This window comes from Lacerta agilis, chromosome 11 (assembly GCF_009819535.1).
Source record: "Lacerta agilis isolate rLacAgi1 chromosome 11, rLacAgi1.pri, whole genome shotgun sequence".
Taxonomy (NCBI): Eukaryota; Metazoa; Chordata; class Lepidosauria; order Squamata; family Lacertidae; genus Lacerta; species Lacerta agilis.
Window position 1 is genome coordinate 25733701 of NC_046322.1, and position 23802 is coordinate 25757502.

The window sequence follows — 23802 nt, forward strand, 5'->3', positions numbered from 1 at the left end:
ATGGGACCATGACATTCTCACTAGCAGTACTCCAGTTCTCTGGAAAGAGAGTCTAAGACCCCACATAACACTGTATCCCTTGGCAGTTGTCACATCCATTTGCTGGCTTTATTCAAACAAATTTCATGATATACTGTGACTGTAATGTGGGTTTAAATTTATGTGTTACAGCGAAAACATTATGCTGTTACAGCAGTGAAGTAGAAAGTAATAGTAATTTACTATCATTCTCATTTGCAGTTTATTGGTAACTTCCATGGGGCATATAAAGTTAACAGATTTTGGACTATCTAAGGTTGGCCTCATGAGTATGACCACCAATCTTTATGAGGGTCACATTGAGAAGGATGCTAGAGAATTTCTGGATAAACAGGTAAGAGATGTGCTATTCCTTCTGCATTTGCAGAACACTTTAGAAACTAGATGAATTGTGCAAATTGTGTAGATGCTTTTTTATTTCTATAGTGTTGTTACAAATCTATATGTAAGAGTTACCTTTACTGTTCTAATCTTTCCCTCCTTCAATTATGGTCTATTAATAAGATGAATGATCTAATTGTGAGCAAGTGAGATTGTAAGAGAGACAAATGGAAAGTTGTTTTTATAAAGAATTCAGGAGTCTCAGCAGAGTACTTGTGGAACTCATGATGCATTGCACAATCAAGGGTGCTAAAAATCCTAGCTATGGCCCATTTCCCTTTAAGCATGCCTCATTACCATTTGTCCACAATCTGTTCACTGTAAGAGTTACTTAAGGTAAATCCATTGCAGTTTTCATGTTATAATAAGGAGCCAATTGTGCTTAGTATAAATATATGTAATTTACTGTGACTTCACATTAGCAAACAACATATATAAAGTATTTTTTCATGCTTACAGTTGAGATCTGAATTGAAGTTGAATTTTGCATTTAGTTGCTTGAGTGCTTTCATTAGAAAATTTGAAATACATGCAGCCAAAAAGAAAGTCATGACAAAATTTGTAATTCTCAATATGTTTCTTTTGACACATTGATTGCAATCAACTTACAGTTTTATGCACAGAAATATAATTCAGGTTTGCTTTTCTTCTCTCATGTTTAGGTCTGTGGCACACCAGAATATATTGCTCCAGAAGTAATTCTAAGGCAGGGCTATGGCAAGCCAGTGGACTGGTGGTCTATGGGAATTATTCTTTATGAGTTTCTTGTTGGGTGTGTTCCTTTTTTTGGTGATACACCGGAGGAGCTATTTGGACAAGTAATCAGTGGTAAATATCAGAAAACTTAAATTATTATCCTTAAAACCATCCTCTCTAAGAGTTGCCACTTGGCCAATGTTCAGTCAGGCCTTTGTGGGACAGGGGAGCATTCAGGAAAAATGACATGTATTTCAGTGTAAGAACCACTTAAATCCATATTGCTTACTAACATATTTGCCACAATTAAAAATGTAATTGTCTGTATAATCCACCAGAATTACAATACTGGTATGTGAAACTTGTGAAACAAAGCGAGACTGAATTCAGCAAATATCATTATAATTTGATATTACTACAGTGCTTACATTTAATATTTCTACAATGCTTAGTATGTAGGAAGCGCTTTGCAATAAATAAAAATTCAGAGCAATTTTCGTCAGCAGTCTGTCAGTCTAAGGCACTAAAAGATCAAAGAAATAGAGAGAGGAAGGAACAAAAAGAGGAGTATCAGTGCTGGTGAACAAGAATATGATCAGGAAAAAAATTCGAACAGTCATACTAGAAAAGCAAGAGGAAAATGTTTTTTAAAAGGAAAGGAGAGTTAGTCACAAAGAAGAGGATAAATACTTTAATCAGAAAGGAACTATTATCTGGATAGTTAATACTTTTGGAACTAGTACTGTCTTCTCAGCCATTAATTTAAAAAAATCAGCAAAAAAGGTTGATATGTACTTAATTTGCATAAATGGGAAAATGCCTAAGGGCACAATGCAATAAATTAACAGAAATGTAATAAAACCCTAAAACAAATGTCTCCCAAATAATAAATAATGGGGAAAAGAAGGATTCAAATGCAGTTCACAGATTGTTAATGATTTCACTGGTGGCCGTTACAGTATAATGTTATTTCTGTAACAGCTGTTCTTCTTTCATTTAAAATTCAATAACCTTTTAGATCTTAACCTGCAGGCTGGCCCTAAGTATTGTTATGCAGCTTGTGGCAAAACTAAATGATAATTAAACAGTATCTATCTCTATCCTACCTGCTGTTCCCTTATATTTTCCAGATGCATAACATGTAGATGGCCACAGTTTATGCCAAATGCTTACTAGAATGACATTTCTGTTACTAGTTGTTTCCCGATCCATTCTATAAAATACGATGAAAAGGTACACTAGTGAAGTGAACAGGGGAGGGGAGGCTGCAATCATGTCTATGTTCTATTAGATCTTCCAGCTAGGCATGCTTGTAATCTAATGAAATAGATTTGTTGGTTGCCTACAGTAAATGACCTCTTTATACAATACACTAGCTGTTTATAGATTTAAAAACATACTTTTTTGGGGGGACCTTACTTACAAGAGGGAATCAAATGTTTAATTAACACAATCAAAAGTTGTTTTTGATCCCTGAAGCAGCAACAGTTTTAATATTTTGTTTTTCAGAATGCATTTAAATAGCATCAAAAAAGATGTAGGCAGGAAAAATAAAATACTGTCATGCTTTTATTTTATTTATCTTATCATGTGCATTTGTACATTTGGGTGCATGCATATGATATTATGTAATAAAGTAATAAGCTGGAGGAGGACATTCCAACAGCTTCAGATAACTAAAAAGAAATTGGATGCTTCAGTATTTTAGCAGAAGTTGCAGAGACTGAAAATGTGCATCTTATTCTAGGTTAAAATTCTTGTTGAAATCAAACTCTAGTTAACATTTGCACCAGTAGGGGAAATAAATGTATGAGGAGACGAAGCTGAGACGAGAAAATGCTCAGTTGTTTCACCACAGTTAAGGGATACTAAACTTTCCATACCGTGTAGTTTAATACTAAATAAATATTCAATGTTTTTTAAAAAAACTTGTAGTAAAGTATAATTAATACCTGGTTACAAGTTTCAATTCAAAGAATTGACATTGCTTAGGAAGTAATTTTCCCCCTAGTGCATTTCTTCTGTGCAATGAGATTCTTTACAAGTTTCTCCCTAGGGGAAAGGAGGACTATATCTGTCAGATTCTCTTGAGTTCAGAGAATGTGTCTTTGCCATAGCTTCTTATTTAACCCTCTCCCTCCCTTTTTCACTGCTTTTCATACTCCATTCTGTGCCTGCGCATTGGAGTGATTTACCTCATTACAAAACATAAACGCAAAAAAGTTAGTTAAAAACTATGGTTTATTCCACCACGAAATCACTTTTTGCATGATAGATATCTTCTGCATGTGTTTAGATCTATAGGCAACCATATTTGACAGGATTCAGATATCAGGTCTTCCAAATGTGGGCTTCCTTAGAAGGCTTGGGTTTGTGTTTAAATCTCCTTCAACAAAGTTGAAAAATACTTCTTTTGCTTTTCACTCCAAGTAAAAGCATTTCTGTGTAAATCCACCTAGATAAAATTAAGCACGTGGCCCATCATACCGCTATTAAGTAGTGACCTTTGCCATAGGACCTGGTCTTGCAAGTATAGTTTGCAAGTTGCATGACTATTTCCCCTGGGTGTCAGGTTGTTACATAGGTAAGCATCACCACCTACAGGAAATGTTCAGAGCCAATGAGTATGTAGCTATTTCCTGTCCTCATCCAGTCCCATTTCCTGCCTTTGTCCAAGGTGAAATAAGTTCTGCATCAGCTGCAGCCTCTGGATCAACCCCACTGCAGTAATCCAGCCATAAGGTTGCCAATGCTTGGACCACTGTGGTCAAACTATTCTGATACAGGAATGTCCATAGTTGCCTTAATAACCAAAGTTAGCATAAGACACTCCTAGTCACTGTGGACACCTGTCTAGTGACAGAGCTAGATCTAGGAGCACCCCCAAAATCCACTTCTGTCCCTTCAAAGAGAGCACAACTCCATCCAGGGCAGGCAGCCTTCAAACTTCCTGGACCCACCCACCCTTCATTTTGCAAAGATTCAGACTCAGTTTACTAGTTCTCATCCAGTCCACCAGTGCATCCAAACACTGACTCGTGGTCTTCTCAGCCATTCCTGATTCAGATGTTACTGAGAAACAGAGTTGGCTGTGGTGCCCTATTGCTTAAAAGCCATGGAATTGAGAAGTATGCTGTCTTCTGAAACCATCCCCAGAGATGACACCAGAACCACTGCAGAACAGTGGCCCCAATACCCATCACCCATAGATGATCCTACAAAACATGGCTTGATGGGGCATTGGAAACCTCACTTGGAACATCAATCATGGCATCTAGCTTGCTGTGAAGGTAACCAACTTGGTCCTCAAAGCAATGCACAGAGGGACCCTCAGGTGTCTCAGGCTCCATCTACCAATATAGGTATCAATAGGCTATGGACCACTCTGAAGAGCTCTGCTAACTGATTTATCAAGGATGTGATGGAAGCAGCAAAGTGAGCCTTCTTTGCTGTGTTCATTTCCACATAGTGGGCAGAATTATGTGCTCTAGCACTTGTTCGGTCATCTTTGCAGTGAAACTTCTGCCACTTGCACATTGGCCGTCGCCTAAACTGTTTCACTACATACAGCTTCCCAGTATACCAGAGTGCCAAACATGCTCCACGGGGGCTCAGGCAGGATTATATCTACAGCCTTCTGAGTCTCACAGTTCCATTGGCCTCAACAGGATTGCCAGTTCTGTCCACCAAAAAAAATCCCCCAGAGCATTCAGGAATCTATTGAATCTATTGAAATCCATAAGTCTCCAGGGGTAAACCATAATAGTGAGTCTTCCATCTCTACAGGGGGAAGTTGTTACTTCCACACGGACGTTTAAATTCCCCGGGACAATATTCCTACTGTTCTCCAATGTGACACTGGAGGCTGCTTGCATTAGCTCTGTTAGGGAGACTACTGGGCAGCAGCATCGCCAGTCTCTCTCTCTGGTTTGACACCAAGTGTCAAACCAAAGGCCAGCCCCCAAATGAAGATGTCTCCTGGTAAGCATGGCCGAAGATCAATGAACCACAGCAACACCCCCACCTTGATCCCTGAGGCTGCACTTACGCTGCACCAAGTTATGCTGAATAGATGTCACAAGTCAATGTTGAATGATAGAATGTTAAAAAAGATTGACAATTTGTATCTCTCTCTGCTAGATGAGATCAACTGGCCAGAAAAAGATGAAGCACCACCTCCGGATGCCCAGGAACTGATTACTTTGCTTCTGAGACAAAACCCCTTGGAGAGATTGGGAACAGGTTAGAAAGCACGGTTTTTACATTCATGATAGAAATAGTATCTGCTTGGCTTGTTTGGGGCCTTTTATCTTGCTCTTTTTGACTAAGAAATACCTTACAGTGAATGCATTATGAACATTTATTACAAGGGCAACATCTAGTTTTGTTTCACTGGTAATATTTTAAGAAAGCAGTCATTTGACCAGACTCCACTGTGTACTGTTCCTGTTGTGCTTTTTCAACATATTTTGATGAATACCGAGACTGCTTTTCACACACTAAACATATTTTCTTAAGGAAAATGCCAGTGACAGCACTTCTGCAACCTGAGATCATAATGCCTGCAAAGTGCCAAATGTGGGTTTGTATAGACAATGCTGTTTCCCAATCACATTACAGTCTATTAATAGATCCCCAGTTCTGAAAGTATATATTTGTTTATTATTATTAATACTTTTTATTGAAAGTTCAAAAAATACATAACATACGTGCACAAACATGGTGAGGCGCAAAAAAGAAAAAGAAAAAAAGAAACAGAACCCATGCAGAAGGGAGAAGGGGGGGAGAGAATAAAAAACTGTATATTTGTGATGAAAGCAACTACTCATATTAAATATCCTGGAGTGGTATTTGTGATGATGGAATGGACACATATCCACCCTGTGGGTATTTCACTAAAGTTTCTGCTTCAGGCATTGGAAGACATGCTACTGGGTCTGAAATAAATGATCTGCGGAAACAACTGAAGTGCCAATCAGCAGTGGGATTCTGGAAGTCCTATCCTGAACCCTTTTCTGTCACTGAAAATGTATCTGATCTATGTGCTTTATGTCCTGTTTGGCTACTCACTCAGTCCACCTCACTCCTACATACAGAAGAAGCCATACATAACCCCATGCCTGAACTCTGTAGTGATATACAAACCAAAAGGCACAGGTGGGACCATTTCTTCACAAGGGGGACCATAGCTACTACTCTCCTGGCTGTATAATGCATCTTGGCACCCATAGCACATTGACTGAGCTGTACCAAACTTTAAGGAAACCCATACATCTCCCACTATACAGAGGCAGTGTCTAGTAATTGCACTTCAGCAGAGAGCCCAGACTCGCTGGGTCCTCTTCTATAGCATATTAAAGTTTACATCATGGTTAATCAATATAGAATGCCATTTTCATGTGCCACAGTTAACGCTGTCAAAACAATTATCTCAGTAGATGCTAGTGTGAGTGACTGAACTTTTCTTTTGACTAATACAAAGAAAAGGCTTGAGTTTGAGTCACATAATGCTTTCTTATCCTCTTCATTCAGTGCAATTCTTTTGCAGAAGCAAAAAACAGGAGAAATTGAAGGAGATAAAAGGAAAGGGGTGATGAATACAGATATGTCTTTTGTACTGTGGACTGGCTGTAATTTGTGCTCCAGTTTTTCATAGAGAGATTGATAATGTGCTGGTAATAGCAGTGCTGGTTGCCTTGGTTTGCGATAAAGTTGTGCGTATAAAGAGAGACTGAAAAGTGTTTCTTTGAATGACAGTATTATGCATTTAGATAATGTGCATTTGAGATGGGGGTGAAAATTTGACAGTCACCATTTTTGGTGAGTCTAGATTGTTTGACATTTGCAATGCTGTGCAAAAGTGACTTAATTTTTTTAAAAAATAATAATTTTGGAAATTAATGTACCGGTATTTGGCATTTGCCTAAAACCAGTTGTCAGATTTTGGTAAACTTCTGACTTTCACTGTTATTCTAGATCAGAGGTTCTCAAACTCTGGTCCATGGCCTACCAATAGTCCATGAGATTCCTTCTAATCTGGTTGTCTGCGGCTTATCTGTGGATTTAGTTCTTTTTATTGTTATTATTTATGGGTTCCCTCGCCCCCCCAAAAATACAAGCATACATTGGTTTCCAAAGTACTTGTAAATTACATTTTTGACAAGTACAACAATAACAATAACCCATTAACCTTCCCCTTCCCCTAAAAATTTCAGGTAGCCAATGTGGACCAGGTTCACAATACAAAAATAGAGGATGAGAAACACAAAAGGCATAATAAAAACAAGAATAAAAAACCAATAAGCTGCCCCCCAGATCTTCTTAGAAAGTCAATCTATAACTGTTATGTAGTGTCTGGATTTGTGATTGAAGAGAAGAGATGGCACCTTCACCATATAAAATATTCGTATAACTTTTAATTGTATTTTTATTGCTTCTTTTATTTAAATAAAAAGAAAAAGAAATGAAAGAAGCAATAAAGTACAATTAAAAAACATACATCATCTAGCACAGCACATTACAATTGATAAAACAGGCAAAAAAAATCATTGTGTTAATCATTAATTACCCACCAGCAATTTTCATGTCTGTAAGAAAAAAAGTTTGCAAAATACTGTATCTGTTGAGTGCAGAAACACCAAAGAATTGGCTAACCAGTTCAATCCAATATATATAATTCAGCTCCCTCTCACCTCTCCATTGTATCTTGGCCCAGATTGTCTCCTCAGTGTACAACTACCCAAAAATAAATAAATTGTTTTTAAGGAAAAAGCCTTTTTAACAGGGAATTTTATTTTGAAATAAAGTTTAAAATATAGACAACGAAATGAACATCAAATAAAAATGCAATATCACCAATGTTTATTTCCCAGTGTGTTGTTAATATTATTTCATATTACATAGTGGGTGTTTTTATTTTTTTGATATCACAGCCATTGTGTTGTTTCTAACTTACCTGAGCTCAGGCTATCCCTTGGAGAAGAATATGAAAATGTAGTTCACAAAAGTAATTAAACAGTTGGTAATATTCACAGACTATTTTCTCAATATTAAAAGAAATGTTAATGTCCTTTCATTGGCTCAAGTTTCTAATGTATTCTTACTGGTTTGTTTAATGCTTTGCTTCTGTGTCAAAGTAAATACCGGTTCCGGCGTACGCTTTACCTACTTAAGATGGACTGGGAAGCAGTCTCAAGTTTTTGTAGTTTGTTTTTTAAAGACAGGTTAATCCAAGATAATCATTTAAAAACAACAACAACATGACAACCGTTTTAGAAATAAATGGTATTATTATTTTAAAATAAATATGACTGAATAATTTATTTGTAGAATTAATCCAGACAGGCTTCTCTTGCTCCCCCAGGTGGTGCTTATGAGGTGAAGCAGCACCCATTCTTCCAAAACTTAGATTGGAATAGTTTGCTGAGACAGAAGGCAGAATTCATTCCTCAGCTGGAATCTGAAGATGACACAAGCTACTTTGACAGTATGTTTAATTTTCTACAGAAGCAATAATTTTAATGCTATGTTTTACTGCCCTAGAAGTTGAATGTATTAACAAAAATTAAACTGTCCTTCAGTTAGTTTTGAAACTACAGTAAATTCTGACAGATTGTCCTGTATTTTATAGCTCGTTCTGAGAAATACCACCATATGGAAACCGAAGAAGAGGATGATACAAACGATGAAGACTTTAATTTGGAGATTAGGCAGTTTTCCTCATGTTCACATCGATTTTCAAAAGTAAGCATTTGTATGTACCATAAGATATACCATATTTGTGGTGAGTGTAATGCATGAGAAAACAGAAGAAAAGTGTAGTGGTGACTTTTTGAGAGCCATTTTGGCACGTCCGTTTAAGGGGTGTTTTTTTTTTTAAATGATCTTCCTGTAAATACTACTACTATTAATTTATTATGGTTTAGTTTACTAGGACTGTTTGAGAAAATATCCAAATTATGTTTCCTTCTGAAAAGCAAGTAAATATATTAGCATTATGCATTTCAGTTCCTTCAAACAAATGCAAAAATGGTCACACTCCATAGCAAGCCCTGAGCTAGGGGTTCACTTTCTTCCATTGTACCCAGCCAGGTGATTTGTCAAAAAACAATAAATGTCCCCCCACTCTGCACCTGTAACTTGCTCCTTTGTGAGTTCATCATGTTTCCATATGATGAGTATGTGAGATCAAAAGAGGAAAGTAACTAAAAGCATTGCTCCTGGATTTTTAAAATGAGAAAGTAATGAAGAAGAGACCCCGTACGAAAATAGTAAAAGCTAATATTTAGGTTTTAGTTCAGTTTTAACTTATCCAAAATAAACTTCGGCAATTTGGAGCATAATTATTGCAGTATTGAATTTATAAAGATGAATATTCTTAGTCAACTTAGTTTAACTTAGTTATTCCTTAGTAAAGGACTAAGGTGAAACTGTGAAGCTCCCTTGTTATTTTTGCTATTGGATGTTGCATGCTGTTCTGTTTATAGTATTGGAATGTGGTTTTCTCCATGTTACTGTATTTGCTATTGTTTTGCTATGTTATTATGTAAATGTGGGTATGTTATTGTTTTGCGGTGTTATAATGAAATTGTTTTGTAGTGTGTGTTTGAAATGTATCCCTGTTTCTTTGTTGCAAGCCTCTTTAAGCACATTTTTGTGTTTGGAAAAATTGTATACAAATAAAATGAATGAATGAGTATGTAAGCACAATTTTGTCCACCCAGAGTACAGTGTTGTTGTTGTTGTTGTTGTTTAGGGAAGGGCAAGGAGCAGTTTTGACATCTTAAAATATGTATGCTTTTTATAGTTTGTCTGCTGTTGCAGTACCTTCTCTAAACCCCTGTGATGTGATGGGCTATATGTGTAAATAAATAAACTTGGTGGGTAACTGTATACCATTTCTAAATGCTTTTTGAAGAATATGATTAAATGCAAGGGATTTTAAAGTTTCTGTTCCTCTTGTGCATAGTTATATGCTTCCCTGTCTGTAGATATCCATAATCCCCATTCATCTGTAGAGGCAATTTAAGAATGGGCAAACAGGAAAAGCAAGAGAAGGTCTTGCTTTCCGTCTAGTGATGTTAAACCTTTGTCATGACTTGGCAGCAGGAATCCAATTCTCAAACAGCAAGAAGCATTTAAATCTTCTCTTTGTGGATGGCTTCTGTGCATTTGTAAGATAGGGTACTACAAGAATAGTATGATACTGATATCTTAAAAGCTCAACTTTTTTCATTGCAAACAAGTTCAATATGCAGGTTGTCAGATAAACAACTGGCTTTTTTATGGCCGCCCCCCGCCAAATCTCTAAATCATTTAGTCAAGCAATTTATTCTCATCTTCACAGTCAATTTCAGCTCACTCTCCCTACCATTTTGCATTCCTGAGTGATGGCCATTATATGACTTGATGATATTTTTGTTTTTGTTTTTTCAGTGACTTTATGGTTAAGAAGTATTTGAGATATGCACTGATCCTATGATAAAAAAAATCCTGAAGCATCTACAGGTTTAGCATGCATGTCCATAGTACATAAAGTCAAAGGTGAAGAAGAAATGAGATGAATTCATGACAGAAAAGATGCCATTAGCTACCCTGTTGCTTAGCAAAGATACCAAGGACAGTAGAATTGAAAATCATTTTAAGAACTTCATCTACTGAAGTCCTTTAAAACTCCAGGATACTGCCTATAAGTATTTAGAGCATGCAGAGCTCTGCATGATATGTATTTTTCTGAAGTTCTTTTAGATACAAACAACTGTTAGCTATCATTTCTTTTGCCCCCATGCACAGGTTTTTAGCAGTATAGATCGAGGAACTCGAAATCAAACAGCAGAGAAGGAAGATACAACAGAGAGAACAAAGAATATAGTACTAACATCTGCAGAATCTTTAAGCTGGAGCTCAGAATATTCTGAAATGTAAGTATTTATTTCATATTTGTCCCCTGCCAATAGAGTATGCAGAATTATCATAAAGTAACTTCACAATAATCCTATGAAGCAGATTAGGCCAAACTATAATGACATGCCAAAGACCAGACATATCATGAGATGTGTACAGTAAGACATTGGTTCTCTCTTAACACCATTGTGTTTGATTAATTTTTCTGTTAATGCAACATTGCAAAATTTTGTGTTTTTCTGGTTTTGATTTGTGTTCACCTATTTAATTATATTGTGTAAATATCATTTTAAATGTAGGCAGCAACTATCTACATCTTTGTCTTCTGGTACTGAAAGTTCTAGGCAACGTCACAGTTCAGGGTTACTTCCAAAATTGTCAGTATCAGCTGAAGGAGATGAAGAAGAATCGCCACGTTCTGCTGGATCCTGCAAAGATCAAGAAAAGGTTGCATTTGTTAGTGAGGAAATTGTTTTAGATGAAGTGGAGGTAACAACTCCAGCAAGCACGATCAGTAGCTCCACGCTGTCAGGTAAGTTTCAAGTATGGAAGTATTTACTACAACATGTATGTTTTGTTCATCTGTTTTGTATAAAGTTACATCTGACCTTCTCCTTCCTAAATTCCAAGATCAAAATTAGGTCTTCAGTTTTAGAGCCAAACTACATGCAACACAAAATGCATAATCTAAATGGGTAATGGAACATTGGGGGTTTCTCTTTTAATTAACAACGTACATGGGTGGCAGTGACTTTCATGGGCACTGTATCATTAATTAATTGCTTTACTCATAGAAATGACTCAGTGTCTTACAGTTAATTACAATAAACACAGTAAAACATTAAAAGACAAACAAATAAAATAAAAGTCTAGCAAATCCTGCCCCATCAAAAGAGGCCACAAATACTTTTAAACTTTTAAAATTAAGGGCTAATAGCACAGGTAAAAATGGAAGTTTTTGCATCACACCTACAACTAGACAAAGATGGTATCAGGAAAGCTTCCTTTGGGAGAGCATTCCTCAAGTAGGGAACCACCACTGAAGATGCCCATTTTCATGTTGCCACCCTCGGGACCCTCAGTGGAGGGGGCACTCAGAAAAGGGCTTCACATGACACTCGCACATTCTGGGCCAGTTTATGTCAGGAGTGGCATTTCTTGAGGTATTGGGTTCCTGAGCCACATAAGGCTTTATAGCTCAAATCTAGCATTTGAATTAAGCCTGAAAATTAATTGGAAGCCAGTGCAGTTGGACTAAGGTTGGTGTTATGTGCTCAGAACATCTTGCTCCAGGAAGCAACCTGGCCACTGAATTCTGCACCAGCTGCAGTTTCTGAACCATCTTCAAAGGCATCCCCATCTATAGCACACTGCAGTAATGATATTTCAGAAACTTCAGCCTATAACCTTAGAACAAACCTTGGTTACAGCTTGTTGATAAGAAAGAGAGACCTTAAGCATGCTAAGCTAAACCTTGGGTTAGGTGCCACATTGAGCCAAAACTTCTTGGGAGGAGCACATTGGATGCAATCTCCTCTTCAGGAGCTAGCATGTGACCATTGTCAGTGCAGGCTATTTCACTTGCTGGTGATCAATTTTTTGCTTATTAAAAATATTTTTGGATCATTGATGCATCAGCTACAATTGTTACCAATGACAGCGTAAATCACCTAATTTAGGAATAGACACTTCACATAAAAGAGTAGGATACATTTTGTTCATTGTTAAATTATTATATTTTTAGTTGTATAAGTCTTGCATAAACACTTACACGACAGTATAAATTGTGCAGGACATCTTAGCTGTTCACTCCTTTCCTTATCAAGTACATTTATTCAAAGTCTAAAGTTGTAGATTTCCACAAATACGGGGAGTTTAGTGCATGGAAGGGGAAGGGGACCATTGTTTTGGCTCACTCCTGATCCCTAGACATGGCTAACAATTAAGTCAATAATGGGCATAACATTTTAGTGTATGTATATGCTCCTAGAAATGAGATTGTTTTACGGTGTTGTTTGATTCTGCCCCAACCTCTTGGTGTGTTTGTTTCTTCAGTTTGCTTGTTCTTTTCTTTTGTGCAGTTGGAAGTTTTTCAGAGCACTTGGATCAGATAAATGGAAGAAGTGAGTGTGTGGACAGCACTGATAATTCCTCAAAGCCTTCCAATGAACAAGCATCTCATATGGCTCGTCAGCGATTAGAAACAACAGAGAAAAAGAAGATCTCTGGAAAAGTCACAAAGTCCCTCTCGGCCAGTGCTCTATCCCTTATGATTCCAGGAGGTAGAGATTATGATTATAACTATTAAATTGATGCTTGTATATGCTTTTATATACCCCTTTCCTCTTCATGCAATGTGATATTAGTGCAACTTTGCTAGGTATTTAATTTGAAGTAATATTTTTTAAATAATTAACTTTTTTTGTTTTTGTAAATAGGAGAATAATAATTTGTATATGTAGGAATCTCCATGGAAAAAGAACAGGAAATTTTAATGTAAATGCACCTTTAGATCATTCATTCAGTTTTTAAAAATTCCTACCCAGCAAAAGATACATACAGTGGTACCTTGGGTTAAGAACAGCTTAGTTTATGAACCACTTGGATAAAGAATGCTGCAAACCCGGAAGTAGGTGTTTTGGTTTGTGAACTTTGCCTTGGAATAAGAATATGTTTCGCTTCCTGTTGAGTGTGTTCCATTTGTAAATTGAGTCCCCCGCTGCTATGGAAAAGCATGTCTCGGTGTGCTGGCCCCAAGGGTTTGTCCATGAAGCGAGGTCCAAGTCCAGTCCTGGGTCTAGGGGTCCAAAGGAGGTCAGTCCGGCAGGGAGCGAGGCAGGAAGCAGGTCAAGGTCCAAGGCAGGTTCAGGCACAAGGTTGCAGGTTGAGCACACGCTTGCAACTAAGTTGCTCACGCAACTTGGGCTGCGTCTGGCTGGCTTTTATCTGGCCCTATGCTTAGGGCGGTCCCGATCCTCCGGAGACTCGCCTCTCCTCCGGGCCTGGAGGCGAGCACTCCTCCTGCAGACACTTAACTCCCTTCGCCTCTCTGCCCTGAGCCTCTGTAACTCAGGAGAGGATGGTGGGATACAGGACCCAGGGGAAGCCTCAGCTTCCTCTGAAGAGGCTGGGAGTGGAGCACCTGCAGGCAATGGGTCCTCCCTCCCATCAGGAGCCAGAGCAGACTCTGCTGATGCCTGCACCTGGGGATCCAGCACAGGTGGGGATCCTTCAGGCTCAAGCCCTGGCCCCGGCTCAGCTGGTTCTGGAGGCGGGGAATCCTGTGCAGGCTGGGATCCCTCAGGTTCAGCATCAGAGTCTGACTCCCAGGCCATCACACCATCCCCCCTCCCAGGCCTCCCCCTCAACCGAGGGGCTGGACCAGGCTTGCTGGGGTAAGCTGCATGGAAATCACGGAGGCAGGCAGGTGCGTGGACGTTTTCCGCTGGTTCCCATGAACGATCCTCAGGCCCATACCCCTTCCAGTCGATGAGGTATTGGAGCTTCCCCCTGCGGTATCGTGAGTCGAGAATGCGCTCCACCTCGAACTCAGGCTCCCCCTCAACCAAAACTGGCTGCGGTCGTGGATTGTCTGGGTGGAACTCGTCGGGCGGGGCGACTGGACTAAGTAGGGACCGGTGGAATACTGGGTGAACCTTGAGCGATGGAGGTAACTGGAGGCGAAACGCCACCGGCGACACCTGCGCAGTGATGGTGAATGGGCCGGCAAACCGTGCATCCAGCTTTCGTGAGGGCCGAGAAGGATGCAGGTGACGGGTAGAGAGCCACACCCGATCGCCAACATGGAGTTCTGGCCCCTCCTGACGATGTCGGTCAGCCTGGGCCTTGTAAGCGTCCTTGGCCTGGCGCAGTTGCTCCATCAATAATTGTTGCTGGGACTGAAGCTCCTGAAGCCAGTCTGTCACTGCGGGGACCGCGGAAGCTGGCAGCACGTCTGGGAACAAACGTGGATGGTAGCCGTAGGAGGCCTGGAACGGGGTCTGCTGGGTGGAGGCGTTCACTGCATTGTTGTAGGCGAACTCCGCCAATGGCAAGTGATCAACCCAGTCATCCTGCTGGAAGCTGCAGTAACACCGGAGGTACTGCTCCAGCACCGCATTTGCCCGTTCCGTCTGGCCATCGGTCTGCGGGTGGTGGGCCGAAGATAGACAGACCTCCGTCCCAAGGGTCTGGTGCAGGGCTCGCCAGAAGTGGGATGTGAACTGGACGCCGCGGTCAGAAACCACACGCTCGGGAAGGCCATGCAGGCGGAAGATGTGCTGCAAGTACAGTTGAGCCGTTTCCTTAGCTGTGGGTATGGACGGGCAGGGGGCACAGTGCACCATCTTAGTGAAATGGTCCGTGAAAACCAGGAGGCAGGTACAGTGACGAGATGGGGGCAAGTCCACCACAAAGTCCAGCGAGACCGTGTGCCAGGGACGCGGTGGGACTGGTAATGGCTGGAGCAGACCGGGAGGTCGCCCGGTAGGACCCTTGGCCCGCCGGCAGACATCGCAACCAGCAACATAGCGTGCCACATCAGCCTTCAGGCGGGGCCACCAGAACTCCCGGCTTACCAGATGGGTGGTCCGGTACCGCCCAAAGTGCCCTGCTGCTGGGGCATCGTGGGACAACTGGAGAACCTCAGCCCGCAATGGTCCTGGTGGGATGTATAGACGACCCTGGTGCAGCAGTAGGCCCTGGTGCAGGGCTAGCCCCGGATATCGAGGGCATGACCCGTCAGACAGTTCCTGGAGCCGTTCCTGAGCCCAAGCGTCGACCCTTTGCTGTTCTCGCACCCGAGCCTGCAGCGGCTTGGCCTCCTGAGTGGCCAGGAATGCGGCCGGTGGTAAGATAGTCGTCGGTACTGCCTGCTGTACAGTGTCCGCGACGTCCTCGGGTTTCCGGGACAGGGCATCCGCTTTCCGGTTTTGGGAGCTAGGGATGTAGCGGATCCGGAACTGGAACCGGGAGAAAAACAGCGCCCACCGGATCTGCCTTTGGTTCAACTTGCGGGTGGTCTGGAGGTACTCCAGATTCCGGTGGTCCGTTCTCACTTCCACCGGGTGTCGTGCCCCCTCAAGATGATGGCGCCAGACCTCAAAGGCCACCTTGATGGCCAGTAGTTCCCGCTCCCACACGGTATAGTTACGCTCCGCCGGAAGGAGCTGCCGGGAGTAGTAAGCGCAGGGTAACAGCGGCGCATCAGGTCCATGTTGCTGAGACAGGATGGCACCGAGAGCCGTACTGGAGGCATCAGTCTCCACCACGAAGGGACGAGAGGGATCAGGATGCTGTAAAATCGGCGCCCTCTGGAAACAGGCTTTTAACCCCTGAAATGCCACTTCAGCCTCCTCATCCCAGGAGAAGGGCGTCTTGGGGCGCAGCAGTCGGGTTAATGGGGTGGTGCAATGAGCATAATCTGCAATGAAGGTCCGGTAATAGTTGGCGAACCCTAGGAACCGCTGTAAGTCCTTGCGGTTCCGGGGCGCTGCCCACTCTCGAACCGCAGCCACCTTCCCAGGGTCCATCTGCACCCCGTCAGGGGAGAGTCGGTGTCCAAGGAAGTCCACTGACCGCTGGTGGAACTCGCACTTGCTGAGCTTGGCGTACAGGCGGTGCTCCCGCAAGCGCTGCAACACGGATCGAACATGACTCTCGTGACGGGCTGGGTCACGGGAATAAATCAGAATATCATCTAGGTACACCACCACGTATTTGTCTAGCAAGTCCTGGAACACGTGGTTGATGTACCGTTGAAACACGGCGGGCGCGTTGCATAATCCGAACGGCATAACCAGGTATTCAAACTGCCCATACCGGGTCCCAAATGCCGTCTTCCACTCGTCCCCGGCACGGATCCGAATCAAGTTGTAGGCCCCTCGGAGGTCCAGTTTGGTGAACATCTGCGCCCCCTGCACCCGCTCCAGCAATTCTGCAATAAGGGGCAAGGGGTACCGGTCTGGGATGGTGATCTTATTCAGGGCCCGGTAGTCATGGCAGAGGCGAAGCTCCCCACACTTCTTCTTAACGAAGAGTACAGGAGCGGCAGTGGGTGAGGTAGAGGGCCTAATGAACCCGCGTTCCAGGTTCTTGCGAAGGAAGTCCTGCAAGGCTTCACGCTCTGGCTCCGAAAGAGAATATAGGCGGCTCACAGGCAGGGGCGCCCCAGGCTGTAGGTCTATGCCGCAGTCGAAGGACCGATGAGGCGGCAGCTGGTCTGCTCCCTGTTCCTCGAACACGTCTAAATAGTCCTGGTACACGGCAGGGAGCGTTGACACAGCCTGCCCCATGGGGGCAGCAGCTACTAACTCGGACTGAGCATGGGAACCCGGGTCTGGGAAGCGTACAGTCCGATTGACCCAGTCGATCTGAACATTGTGCGACTCCAGCCAGTCCATCCCAAGCACCAGGGGAAACCGGGGCATGGTGGCAATGTCCAGGGTTCGCACCTCCCGGTGCTGCTGGTAGCACAGGACCAAGGGCTGGGTCTCCCGAGTAACAGCGCCCGAGCGTAGGAGCCGTCCGTCAATTGCTTCCACCTGTACTGGTTCCGGCTTGTTCTGAAGCGGCACCTGATGCTGAGTGGCGAAGGCAGAGTCCATATAGGAGCGGGTTGCCCCCGAATCCACCAGAGCGTGGGTGAGAATCCAGGGCCCACCGGGGGGGTATAGACGCACCGGTATCATGAGGTGTTGCAATTCCACTGGTGAGGGCCCATCATGCAATGCTTGGGACCCCAGGTAGCCTGGGCCATTGGCTACTGGGGTTGGCCGTTTTCCCTGCGGCTGGCGTTTCTCAGGGCAGGTTCGGGCGTAGTGTCCACTCCCACCGCAGTAGAGACACAGGTTCCCCTCTCGACGCCGAGTCTTTTCCGAGGGGGAGAGGCGAGGCCGCGCTGCCCCGAGCTGCATCGGCTCCTCCAATGACTCAGCTCTGGCCACGGAACTGCAGGGAAGCACCGGCGCCGGGAGCCCGGAGTGCTGGCGGCCCCGGGCCTGGCGACGGTCCTCCAACCGATCGTCTATCTGCAGACTCCGTTGGATGAGGGCATCCAGTGTGGCAGGGCGATCCAACGTGGCCAGCTGATCCAGTATCTCGTCTGAAAGTCCCTCGAGATACTGGTCCCGCAGTGCAGAGTCGTTCCAGGTCAAGTCCTGCGCCAGCAGCCGAAATTCCGTGGCGTAGGTGGCCACTGTGGACTTGCCCTGTTTCAACCGCCGAATTGCCCGATTGGCTTGACTCCCCTTCTGAGGGTTGGCGAACGTGGTTTCCAGAAGATTGCAAAACCCCGTATAGTCTGTCAGCAAGGGGGAGTCTTGCCGGAGCAGCGGCAACGCCCACTTGGCCGCCTGGTCCTTCAGCAAGCTGATCAGGAAGTGCACCTTGGTGCGGTCGTCGGGGAAATCCCGAGCTCGCCCCTGAATATACAGCTTGGCCTGGGCGAGAAACATGGGAAAGCTGGCTGGGGACCCATCAAATTTCTCTGGCAGGGCCACTGGGTACTTGCCAGGAGCTGGGGCGGCGGCCCCAGGAGCCGGTAAGGCATCCAAACGCTGCTGAAGCGCCGTAACCGCATTGCTTAGCTGCTGCACGATGTGGGTCAAGGCCTGGTTCTCCTGGGCCAATGCCACCAGCGCAGCCGCCTGGTCGGCCATGGCTACTAGTTCCTCCCGAACGCACCCCAGCGAAGGGGGAGTGCGGGTGTGGCGTGAGCAAACTGTGCTGGCCCCAAGGGTTTGTCCATGAAGCGAGGTCCAAGTCCAGTCCTGGGTCTAGGGGTCCAAAGGAGGTCAGTCCGGCAGGGAGCGAGGCAGGAAGCAGGTCAAGGTCCAAGGCAGGTTCAGGCACAAGGTTGCAGGTTGAGCACACGCTTGCAACTAAGTTGCTCACGCAACTTGGGCTGCGTCTGGCTGGCTTTTATCTGGCCCTATGCTTAGGGCGGTCCCGATCCTCCGGAGACTCGCCTCTCCTCCGGGCCTGGAGGCGAGCACTCCTCCTGCAGACACTTAACTCCCTTCGCCTCTCTGCCCTGAGCCTCTGTAACTCAGGAGAGGATGGTGGGATACAGGACCCAGGGGAAGCCTCAGCTTCCTCTGAAGAGGCTGGGAGTGGAGCACCTGCAGGCAATGGGTCCTCCCTCCCATCAGGAGCCAGAGCAGACTCTGCTGATGCCTGCACCTGGGGATCCAGCACAGGTGGGGATCCTTCAGGCTCAAGCCCTGGCCCCGGCTCAGCTGGTTCTGGAGGCGGGGAATCCTGTGCAGGCTGGGATCCCTCAGGTTCAGCATCAGAGTCTGACTCCCAGGCCATCACACTCGGTTTAAGAACGCTTTGGTTTAAGAACGGACTTTTGGAACGGATTAAGTTTGTAAACCAAGGTACCACTGTATTGTAAATGTTTTGGAAATTTATCTAGATTTGCAGGGGAGAGAATTATTTTTTTAAGCATCTGCTTAGTTTTCTAGTCTACATATGTAGGATGTATGAACATAAATTCAGAATGTACTCTTATATAGAGGACCATTTGTTCCAGATATATTTGGTGTGTCTCCTTTGGGAAGTCCAATGTCCCCCCATTCCGTGTCTTCAGATCCTTCATCTTCTAGAGATTCTTCGCCTAGCCGTGATTCTTCAGTTGCTTCTGCAAGTCCTCATCAGCCTGTCATAATTCACACCTCAGGCAAGAAGTATGGATTTACTATCCGCGCAATCAGAGTGTATGTGGGTGATAGTGACATCTACACAGTACAGCATATTGTCTGGGTAAGGCTTATGTTTGTTGCTTCAAGTCTACAGCCAATGAAAATGGCCCAACATGCTGGCATTCTAACAAGCTATCTGGGTCGCCTTGTAGGGGGCAGTATGTTCATTATATGCCATTCTAGACCTAATAATTTTAGAATTTTCTGCGCATCTGTTAAGTGCTCTCTTAACCCAGATATCATATATCCAGATCCAAAAAAGTTAGTTGCATCACAGTCTGCTGCTGTCAGCTGAGCCACTTGATTTGCTTAGCCCAACATCTATTGGCTTCCCTAATCCATTTTCAAGTTCCATTTTCCATCTTACCTGGACACCAAAACGAAATTCTAAAATAATTTTATTATTTATACCCTGCCCATTAAACACTCAGTTTACATTATCCTTAACATAGACATAGCTTATATAATTGCAATAAGATTTCTGGTTCAAAAATACCTCTCTTTGCTTTCTAGAATGTTGAAGAAGGAAGTTCGGCTTATCATGCTGGATTGAAAGCTGGTGACCTCATCACACATATCAACGGAGAACCAGTGCATGGCCTTGTTCATACTGAAGTCATAGAACTGTTATTAAAGGTACAGTATTTATTTATTTATATTTTTTTTAAGTTTTGTACAAGAAACCTGATGCTTAGCATTCATTCAATAGATGCCTTTACTTCTGGAGGCTGAATCTTAGTAGCTATTAGCAACTCGTGCTTATCCAGCCTTAAAGCTGATTTATCTAGGACTCACCAAGTTGACTACAGTGAGAGCAATAAGATGCAGCCACAGGGTCAGTGCAGACAAGATCCCCATTGGAATATTCAAACACAACCTTGCCATGTCATATATCCCAGCGCTGCCCATTTGGCACTTAAAATCATGAATCTAAATTTAAGGTAACCTAGCATTTAAGTAATTTATAAACATCTTCCTGAGTTAGCTGGCTGTAATTTTAAATGGAGCATAAAGGCATCAAAGAATTCTGCAATATTTGGTATGTCTTTCATATTCATCTCTTATTTGAAGCTGGAGGAGCTCTCAGAACCTATAAATAACTCAGTTATCATAACCCTCCTTTGGTGGTGGTTTTGAACCACATATATTTGGCTAGTCAAGTGGAAAATTGCTAAAAGCCTACGGATTAATAGAACCACTTAAACATAATAAAGCTGAAGCCTGAATGCTCCCCACACAGAGATGGGACATGCAGTGTAGGTGAAGATGCATTCCCAAGTCAATGAATAGAAAAATAGCACAAGTGTAATGATATAAAATGAAGCACTTCTTGCAATTATCAATCCTCTGAACTGTGTAATCCTATTTCATCCTCATTCAGTCTTTCTGATAACAGCTAACAAATGTCACTGCTGTATTAAAACGGGTGTTCAGCAGCTGGCCCTTTCAATTGCACTCTAGTCCTTTCCATGTTTCTATCAAGTGCATCCTGTATATAACTCTGTTTTTGTCATTTAGAAAGGCTAGGTGATTCAAGGCATGCTGCAACAAATTCACTGAGGGTTTTTTGTTTTTTATTTTAAAGGGTAGTATGAGGACCTGGCCTCTCCAGTTTTGTCACCAGTAATTTTCAGTAATTGTCTTAGTTACTTGCAGCAAATAGATTACTCAGATGCAGCATCAATCCAGCAGGTGGTGAAAGAGAACGGGCCTACATATATACTTGAGCATGCGACTAATTCTCTCTCTCCTCCCTCCCCACATGGGAGTGAGATTTTAATTTTAACTCTCTGTTCTCAAAATAAGTGAATATGTCCTGCTGTGTTACTAATGTATAGTCTATATTACCCAGAAAACACATAAGCATATTTGGGTCTGCCACTGCTTGGATTCTAAGCTTATAGGCAGAGTTCTTCATATATAATATGCACTTGATTCCTTCTGTCCATTTCTTTGAACTGGTCATCCATCAAGGCAAGCAAAGCAGTTTCACTTCCAGATTTGGGCTAGAATCCAGAATGACATGGATCTAGATAATCAGTTTGATTTGACAGTGCTTGGAGGTGACCCAGAACCACTTGTTCCAACACTTTGCCTAACATTAGAAACCAGCCAGGTGTTGATAAAATTCTTTGCGGTCCAAGGAGACTTATTTCAAAAGTAGTCTTGCAACCACTTCCTTCAAGGTGGCTAGAACTACACTCTCTGCTAACAAAGCATTTATAACCTCCTAAACTCAGCTTGAAGGGATGCGGGTAGCACTGTAGTCTAAACCACTGAGCCTAGGGCTTGCCAATCAGAAGGTTGGCGATTCGAATCCCCGTGACAGGGTGAGCTCCCGTTAAAGTGCAAGTAGATAAATAGGTACTGCTCCAGTGGGAAGGTAAACGGCGTTTCCGTGCGCTGCTCTGGTTCACCAGAAGCGGCTTAGTCAAGGACTGGTATAATAAGAGGATGACTCGGGTAGGTGGGACCAGTAAAGATCAATGATTGCTGGTGATATTGATGTAAGAGGAAACTTTCTTCCTATGTAATGATGCACATCTCCTGATCTGCTGTTTTGGAAGAAAATGGTTCAGTAACAACTTACGCCTTGAAAATTCTTACTTGACAGAGTGGCAATAAAGTGTCAATTACTACAACAGCCTTTGAGAATACATCAATAAAAACAGGACCAGCTAGAAGAAATAGCTATAGGGGCCGAATGGTTAGACGGAGTAAGAAAACAAAAAAGAAGGAGAGTTTGGAAAGGTAAGTTGTGGTTGCTTAATACAGAATAAATTGTAGTTTGTTTTCTTTGCTATTAAGAAAGAGGTGTTGCGGTCCCGGTTGCACCACCACCCCTCCCCATGCATGGCTACAGCTAGTGTATAATGAACAAACTCAGGCAGACAACATTCTGCAATTTTATTGATTCCAGATGTAGGTGGATTTTGGCTCAGGCATTGTGTGTATATCCACTTCAGCATCCTGCCAGGGGACTGAAACTTTTCAGGGTTGCGCCAAGGATTATGGCCTCCACAAGACGCAGTCTACCTTGAAGGCCATCCTAAGGCTGCCTGTAGAAGCTCTATGGCCTGTCTGCCCTACAATTGGCTTCTGGACAGAGATTTCCACCAAGACCCCTCTGTGATGAGCTTTTCAGAACTTAAAATTTGGGGGTTGGGTTTATTTTTAAATTCTGTTGTCACCTGCAACAGTGACAACCTTTTTTCTTTTCTTTTAATTTATTATTTAAATAAATAATTAAAGGCCACATGGTACAAACCAGAGCTCTATTCCACATTTCTAATACCACAAGACCTGATTTTGTAGAGTTTAAACTTTGGCTGCAGTGTTGCCTAAAACCTTGGTAGTCCTATAATGTTTTTTCACTCCTTGTTGGCAAATGGAATGTTGTTATCGCTGAGGTAGTACTATGACATCTGCTTTTGCTGTGTTGTTGGGAGCATGCTTTACAGAAGAGCTCTTGTCTTCACATTAGGAGAAGATCTCTCTTCAAAAAGCTGGCTAAGCAGCCTTCGCCCCTCCTTCATACTAGTCGGAGTTTCTCCTGCCTGAACCGATCCCTCTCATCAGGGGAGAGCTTACCTGGTTCTCCAACTCACAGCTTGTCTCCCCGCTCACCAACACCCAGCCTCCGCTCCACCCCCGATTTCCCCTCAGGTGAGTATGGATGTCAGGGACTGGGCAGAGGAGGAATGGTGGAGATTGCCTCCTCAGCCTGACCCTTCCAGAGAAGAAGAAGACAGTTCAGAATTACAACAGGGGTTCAGCTCAGAGGCAGATGAGGGGGAAAGCTGGGAAATAATGGGAGAAGGAAGAAGAAGAAGCACCAGGGGGATGGCAGCTGATGAATACAGCTGACGGAGACAGTGTCTTTAGAAAGCATTCCAGACCCCCCTTCTCCCAGAACCTGGCGAGCATTGAAAGTAGGAGAGCAAAGAGCTCAAAGGCAGAGGGCATTTTTCAGCACCCGTAGCAATGGCGCATGAGACAGAGGGAGGGGGTGGAGACTCACTCAGGACAACGCCATTATTCCAAGAGGCTGCATTCCCAAGCCTCTCTCTGTGAATAT

At 43.4% G+C, this 23802-nt stretch overlaps 1 protein-coding gene across 1 annotated transcript in view; it reads left to right on the forward strand.

Moving 5' to 3' along the window:
• The window catches only part of MAST4 (microtubule associated serine/threonine kinase family member 4), a 215588-nt gene that overhangs the window by 184881 nt on the left and 6905 nt on the right, over window positions 1-23802 (forward strand). Inside the window, 12 exon segments of the mRNA XM_033163954.1 lie at window positions 241-373; window positions 1083-1248; window positions 5257-5358; window positions 8480-8602; window positions 8747-8859; window positions 10909-11036; window positions 11319-11551; window positions 13101-13301; window positions 19556-19785; window positions 20238-20360; window positions 22339-22475; window positions 23209-23390. Coding sequence (XP_033019845.1) covers window positions 241-373; window positions 1083-1248; window positions 5257-5358; window positions 8480-8602; window positions 8747-8859; window positions 10909-11036; window positions 11319-11551; window positions 13101-13301; window positions 19556-19785; window positions 20238-20360; window positions 22339-22475; window positions 23209-23390 — 1871 coding nt within the window.